General features: G+C 30.6%; 2 protein-coding genes across 2 annotated transcripts; both read right to left on the reverse strand.

The window, feature by feature from the left end:
* Window positions 1-383: 383 nt before the first annotated feature.
* LOC111428598 (facilitated trehalose transporter Tret1-like) lies at window positions 384-2,307 on the reverse strand. The gene is made up of 3 exons (XM_023064197.2): window positions 2,170-2,307; window positions 2,013-2,116; window positions 384-1,957 (listed from the first exon to the last, which is right to left on the reverse strand). The coding sequence occupies exons 1-3, from the start codon at window positions 2,222-2,224 to the stop codon at window positions 695-697; spliced, it is 1,422 nt and encodes a 473-aa protein (XP_022919965.1). The 5' UTR covers window positions 2,225-2,307; the 3' UTR covers window positions 384-694.
* Window positions 2,308-5,513: 3,206 nt separating this feature from the next.
* Window positions 5,514-6,963, reverse strand: LOC111428600 (MORF-related gene 15). Its single transcript, XM_023064200.2, has 3 exons — window positions 6,776-6,963; window positions 6,605-6,722; window positions 5,514-6,502 (listed from the first exon to the last, which is right to left on the reverse strand). Exons 1-3 carry the CDS (start codon window positions 6,801-6,803, stop codon window positions 5,662-5,664), a joined length of 987 nt encoding a protein of 328 aa, XP_022919968.1. The 5' UTR covers window positions 6,804-6,963; the 3' UTR covers window positions 5,514-5,661.
* Between the last annotated feature and the right edge of the window lie 289 nt (window positions 6,964-7,252).

Consider the following 7,252-nt stretch of genomic DNA (forward strand, 5'->3'; position numbering starts at 1 on the left):
ATGTATTTTAAAATCACTGTTTTTAACTAAATGTAAACTAAGTACAATGTATTAATTATCGTACGCGATGTAATCATCGAAAGTATGCAACCAATATTGCATACTGCATACACTGTGATATTGGTTGCATACTTTCAATGATAACGTCGGGTACGATAATTACATCTTGAAGTTAATCAACTACAAAAACCCACAACTCTTCGGTAATTATTTTACTTAATTATTTGGATTTTACGTTGGATTAGGAAAGAAATAAAAATTGATAGTTTTTTGTAAAATCTTATATTAAACATTTCGTTTACACTTAAATGTAGATAAAAGTTTTTATAAAACTAAAAACTTTTTATATAAATACAGTAAAATTTAATATAACGAACTCGGATATAACTGACAAAATATTTTTAATTCATACTATTAATATTATCTATTTACTACTAGTATACTTAAATATAAATGTTAGCAATCATAGATAGAATTCAACTCGAGTTATTCCCCAACCCAAATATTTCTAGTTTTAGTGCAAGTGTAGAACTAACACTATACTTAAAACTAGAATTGTTCGGGTTTAGCCGTCTTTAGAGACATGCGGCTTATTAATTCATTCAAATATTTTAAAGTACAAATTAAAAATTGTTCGTATAACGAACGCTCCCTTCTCCGTATTAATCCGTTGTATTGAGGTTTTGTTGTATTATTAACTGAGATTCTGATCTTTGTTGGAATTTTTCATTCCATTTTTTTTCTTATGAATGATTTCTTGGATTTCCTGGAAATTTTTTCCTTTTGTCTCCGGTAAAAATATAAAAACGAATAGTGTCCCGGCTATGCAAATTCCGCAAAATATATAAAAAACGCTATAAATGCCAATGGCGTTGCTGAGCGGTTTAAAAAATTTCGAAACCAAGAACGAAGTGGCCCCGCCGTAAAAAGTGGCCAACCCGACGGCGACTCCTTTAATGTTGGTAGGGAAAAGTTCGCCGAGTAAAACGTATGGTAAAGTCATCATTCCAATTGGATTACAAATCCAAAAAAGTGCTAATCCTGTGGTGGGTAACCATCCGATGTCAGATGTACTTTTTTCTAGGTAGTCTTTAATTAAAAAATAGGTACCTTCCCCAAATAAAGCTATGCTACAACCGATTGTTGATGTTAAAAGTAACGGTTTTCTTCCTAATTTATCCACTAAAATCCCCGATAAATAAACAGCAGGAAGTTGGATACATCCAATAATAATGCTGGCAATTTCTGGTTCGATTCCGCTGTTAGAAGACTCAATGATTGGTTGGATATAAGCCTCCAATGCAGTGTTACCATTAAATTGTTGTAACGATTTAACTCCAAATAACAAAAAAATCGTGAATCGATATTCTTTTTTCGTTAACAATTCTTTTAAACTTCCTTTATTTTTCATATCCTCTTCGATTGTTCGTTCGATATACAACAAGCGATCTTGTAAGAATTTCTCCGTAACATTCTTCTTCGACAACATCAATAAACTCTTTGTGGCTTCCTCTTTATTTCCATTTTTTACGTAATAAAATGGAGTTTCAGGCATAAAATAAAATGTGCAAAATGATATTAATGGTATGCAACCACAAATTATTGCTAGGGTTAAATAAGAAACGTAGGGACCAATACTTAAAACAAAAATCGTTCCTAGCGTTTTGAATAACATCATATACGTCCCAGTTCTTCCTCTTATATCTTCCTCAGAAACTTCGGCTGTATAGATAACCACCGATGGTATATAACAACTCATCGCGATCCCAGCTACTGCTCTTGCAATAATTAACATTAATATGGAGTTTGAAAACATTATCAATAACCAAGCTATGAGGCTAATACAACTTGTAAAGAGAAGAGTTTTTTTACGACCAATGTGGTCCACAGCCCAACCAGTTATAAATGATGCAGGTGCTGTGAGATACATTATTGCTACCATCCAAGAACCTTGTTCCTAAAATGAATTAATTTAATTTAATAAAATTAAAATTTTTTAAATTGATTCTTACATCTGTTATTGGATCTCCAATGGGGGAATCTTCCCCTTGTAATTTAGGTAATGTTGGTGATGGCCAAGCAGTCATCATTCCAATTGAAATTGAACACAAAGCGGCTAAAATTTTATTTATTACTATTAAATCAAATTGAATTATTAATTTATTTTACCTGCAACTGAAGCTGCATACTGCATGTATCTGGTATTTTCTAAATTAATTTTCATTTTGGTGTACTTTATGAAACATAAACACCAAATAAATATTAATTTGAAACGTTTTGATTTATATAGTTATCAACTACACTCTCGGTTATTCAACGAGAGAAAAAATCACTTATCAGATAATATAATTACTTTGTAATTATTTAAAATGACTATTTATTTTATATAAAAACAATCGGGTATTTTCTAGTATCAAAATATTATCTTTTATTGAAAAAATTTGTTAGATTACTCTAAAAGTTTTTTGCTCAAAGTTTCGGAACCGTGTTCTACATGTATTATAGTATTTGCGACTAAATATTAAAAATGTGCTGATGAAAACATAGTGTAATCATCTAATGTCATCAATAACATTAAGGGTCAAGTATTTTTTAACACAATAGTAATTTTTTAAATCAAAATCAACCAAATTCCTATTAGTCTGATAACAAAAACAATTAAATTTTCAAGAGATGATGCAGTGTTTACATTTTTTTTAATAAATACATTTGTGTATCATTCTACTATTATATTATAAATATTTTTTTGTTAATGCAACTACGTCAATTTATGTGTACAATCAGTTATCTTTTATTTGGCCTTCGCTTTTTTATCTAAACTGTATTGCCGAAATTCTTTAAGTGAATAGAAAAAATTATTTTAAAGAAAAAATCATAAATTAATAGATCAAAATTAAAGAACCCATGATGTATATGTTGAATCAAGCAGTGATGATCCCGAGAGTCTTTTGAATATCCCAGGTCACTTTGTCTCTCCATCTTTCTCCTTATCACCTAAAAAACATTTTCGAAAGAAGAAATAGGAATAAAGTTATTTAATTTTTTTTACTGTTTTGAATTCCAAGTAAATTAACGCACCAATTTTAATTAATTAATAATTCAAAACCAAATTCCATTAATTGCAAAACAGTGTTAGATCTACAATCATCACCCAATACATTTTTAACAACACCTAGAAGTCTATACCTTACTTAACCTATTTCTATGTCGTATTTAACAATGACTGCTCCAATATTCTCAGTGATATCACCCATTTTCCACGTTTCACGATATCTTGGTTTATTATCCTTTTATTTTGATAAACGAATAAATAAATTTAAATCATCCTCGATTATCTACAATTTATGTTTTGTTCCGTTACAAGCAATATTGCTTATTTCGAGGTGTTACTATTCATTAATTTTCGTTGCGATTATGAAAAATGTTTCAGATTTGGCTTACATAGGAACGGGAATTTACACATTTGCTTCAATCGGCCAATTTGTTTATATAATTGTTGATAACATCATATTGAAAGAAAAGTATGTAAAATTATTCAACACTATTGAAGAAAATAAAAGAAAATTGGTTAAAGTTGGAATAAAAATTTGTTTGAAAAAGTTACAAAAAACGATTCAATTAATTGTGGTTGTTTTGATAATAATTTTTATTTTGGGAAGTGGATATGTTTTGATAATGGTCGAAAACGTTTTTGAAGCACCTCTCAACGTTTTAGCTTATACCCTTTATTATTGTATTCCAACGGCCGCAATGATCCATATTTCTTGTGGTATGGCTTTGTATGGTTGTTTAATAGATGCGATCAATAACCATTTGACGAAATACCCTAAAACGATTCGTAACCGAAATTTTAATTTACGAAAAGTTTTAAATCTTTATTGGGAAACCTGCGAAAATCTTACAAAGTGTAACAAATTCACATCAACTTTAATCGTTATCAACATGGCAACGCATGTACTACAAATTATTATTGAAATGTATGAAACCCTGGTTCCTATTATTAAAAGAAGTTTCAACCCGTTTGTGGTAACAGGATTACTTGCTATTGTTTTATCCGATATTGGAGCTCTTTATTGTTTAGCAGTACATGAATATTGCAAAAGAAAAGTGATTTGTTGTATTTATTGGGATCATCTTATTCTTTGTTTTTTATTTTAGTTAATTAAAACGAGAAAAGTGATTTTTTGTGTTATCGCAAATGTAAATGATCAACACACAAAACGTGAAGTAAGTACAATAAAACCTCGATATAACGGATCTTGTTGAAATCGGTATATAAATGTAATAACTAGAATTCAACTTTGGTTATTCCCAGAGTTGTCTTTTAAGACGGCTAAACCCAAATTATTCTAGTTCTAGTGCTACTGTTATTCTGTATTAGATTGTTGTATATTTTTTATTGAACTAACACTAGACCTAGAAAGTTTCGGGTTTAGTTGCAGTATCTCCTCTTTCCAAGCAGATCGTAATCTTTTTCAGCAGTATCTAGTATTTTTGAAGCAGTAGGTAGCCTTTTGGAAAGGATATCTCCTATTTAAAAGTAAATAGTAATCTTTATCGATAGTATTTAGCGTTCTAGAAGCAGCATTCTTTGGGACGCAGTATCTCTTTATTCCAAGCAGCTAGAAGTCTTTTGCCATCAGTATCTAGCATTCTGGAAGCAGTACGTAACTTTTGGAAACAGTATCTTTTGTTTGCAAGTAATTATTGCTCTTTTGGAAGTAGTATCTCACCTTTCCAAGTAGATAGTAGTCTTTATCAGCAGTATTTAGCGTTCTGGTAAGAGTAAGTAGTCTTTGGGTAACAGTATCTCTTTATTCTAAGCAGGTAGAAGTCTTTTGCCAGCAGTATCTAGCATTCTGAAAGCAGTGGGTAACTTTTGGTCTGGAAACTTTTAAACAGTATATCTTTTTTAAGCAATTATTAGTCTTTTAAAAGTAGTATCTCACCTTTCCACGTAGATAGTAGTCTTCATCAGCAGTATTTAGCGTTTTAGAAGCAGTAAATAGTCTTTGGGAAGCAGTATCTCTTTATTCCAAACAGTTAGAAGTCTTTTGGAAGTAGTATCTCGATGTAGATAGTAGTACTTTGAAGGCGTACAGCTAAACCAGAAACTTTCTAGGACTAGTGTGTGTAGTTTAAAGTACAAATCCCCATATTAATCCGTTATATCGAGTTTTACTGTCCATATAAAATTGTTACCACATTTAATTGTGTCTAGTTGGATGGTTTTTTAATGGGAATTGGACATTTTTACGTTGATATGACAGCTCATAATTTATTTGAATTGGATTTTAGGATGATTGCAACGGTATCCTTAATTAAATACATTCATAATGATTTAATTAATCATTTCCATCATTGTAGCTTTGTGGAACTGTTATAACTTACACAATCATCTTGATTCAACTCGATTTCAACGTTGATGTGTACGATTTGTATACGAATAGAAACTTTTCGTTGAGTAAATAATTGTCGATTTGTTTGGAATGGTTAAGAATTAAAACAAAAATTTTTTTTTCAATTTTATATTTAGGAATATCAATTATAATTCGAATCATATTAATAACAGAATAACTATCTAGTGATAAATTAAGAAAATGAATTGTTTTGATAAATCTTTTTTTAAAACCTTTTTGAAAATTCTTATTCATCCTTATATCATAGTGCCTTCCGATGATATTCAGGGGGGGCGTTTACATAATCTTGTAAATTAAAGAGGGTGGCACTATTTTTAATCATATACTTTAGAAAATCTTGTATGTTTTGCAATAATAACTGAATACTTCGTTCATCTAATGGAGTATAAGCTAACATAGAACCTAATTTAACAAATAACCTTAAAAGGTGGATGGCGCCGTAAATTTTAGACATAGGTTGTCCTGGATAATTTTGTAAAATCTCTGCGTATTGCGGCCGCTCGAACTTATACAAAAGTTGGGTTCCTAACATAACATTAAAGTACTCTTTAAGCCCATTAACTATTTCTATTGTAGCTGATTCTTTACTTGAATTATTTGATTTTATTGATTTCTTATAACTTATATAATTTTCTAAAATTTCATCAACCGTTGTTTTGGCAGGTAAATTAACCAATTTTCTTTGCCGTTTAATCACATCCCAATCGTCGACCAACCAAGGTTTTAATTCATCAGGAATTTTTACTTTCACTTCAACCTTACTCAAAAATTGCTCTTCTGACTCAACAGATGGATCGAGACGACCTCGTTTCTTTTTAGGCACATCCGAACTAGAATCTTGGCTACTCGACGGCGTGCTTGGCATCTTATTTTTCGCCCCTTTAGATGTCACCTCGTTGTTCGGCGTACTTGCTCTTGAATCAGTCTCTTTGGCGATTTGTTCCGTTTTATTTTGCTTTTTAGTAACGGTTTTTTTCGATTTAACCGGCTGCGTTGAATGAGCTTTTTGAACCTCTTTTTGGCGGGCTACGTTGGTTTCGTTATACTTTAAAACCCGACTTTCCGGCACCCATTCGTCCCAACTACAATTTCATATTACAATAATCAATGTTATGAGTTGATAAAAAGCCCACGTAGGAATGCGATACATTTCAAAACAATGATTACGAAGAAAGAAAACTTACTTTTTGTTCCATCCGGCGTAGTGAATGAAATATTTTACTTGTTTCTCTTTGGTTACCATCGCTTTTAAACATTTCGCTTCGTAAATGAGTGGACCATGAAAGCATAACACTTTTTCACCTAAAAATTTAATTTTTTATTTGAGGTTAGAATTTTTTTGGGTTTAATATTACCTTCTGAAAACTTGTATTTCGGGGGCATAGCGCCTTCTCCTGGTTTGTTTTCAGATAAGGGTGGTATTTTATTGTTCTTCGTTTTGACTATTTATGTTTTCACTTTAAAGCAATAAAAACACCGATTTTCTGTTGATATTTTTAGGGCTCAACAAATAATATTGTTGCAGTACTGCCAACTTCATTTTTAAATGATTTTTTCTAGGGAAATTGGGTTGGTTACTAACTTCAAATTGAAAATGTTGGTATAGTTATCGGTGGATATTAAAGATGGCGCTTTAACTTTGTTTAATTTAAAGTTTAATTTATATTAGTTTATATATTTTAAATTGTTTAAAAGAAGGGAAGGATAAAATCGTCAAGAATGAGATGAATTAATTGAAAATGTTTAGTATATTACCTTAAAGGTGTTCAAAAAAAAAAATTCAACAAAGTACATCATCAAAAACCTGTGTATACAAAAATACATTGTATATA

The sequence above is a fragment of the Onthophagus taurus genome, chromosome 10, assembly GCF_036711975.1.
Source record: "Onthophagus taurus isolate NC chromosome 10, IU_Otau_3.0, whole genome shotgun sequence".
Lineage (NCBI taxonomy): Eukaryota > Metazoa > Arthropoda > Insecta > Coleoptera > Scarabaeidae > Onthophagus > Onthophagus taurus.

Bases quoted from the DNA above. Each gene is read 5' to 3' on its own strand.
- LOC111428598 (XM_023064197.2), bottom strand. From the start codon at position 2,224: ATGAAAATTAATTTAGAAAATACCAGATACATGCAGTATGCAGCTTCA. The intron at 2,117-2,169 runs GTAAAATAAATT...ATAAAATTTTAG, and splicing joins GTATGCAGCTTCAGTTGCAG to CCGCTTTGTGTTCAATTTCA. The intron at 1,958-2,012 runs GTAAGAATCAAT...AATTCATTTTAG, and splicing joins TTGGAGATCCAATAACAGAT to GAACAAGGTTCTTGGATGGT.
- LOC111428600 (XM_023064200.2), bottom strand. From the start codon at position 6,803: ATGCCCCCGAAATACAAGTTTTCAGAAG. The intron at 6,723-6,775 runs GTAATATTAAAC...TTAAATTTTTAG, and splicing joins GAAATACAAGTTTTCAGAAG to GTGAAAAAGTGTTATGCTTT. The intron at 6,503-6,604 runs GTAAGTTTTCTT...ATGAAATTGTAG, and splicing joins TACGCCGGATGGAACAAAAA to TTGGGACGAATGGGTGCCGG.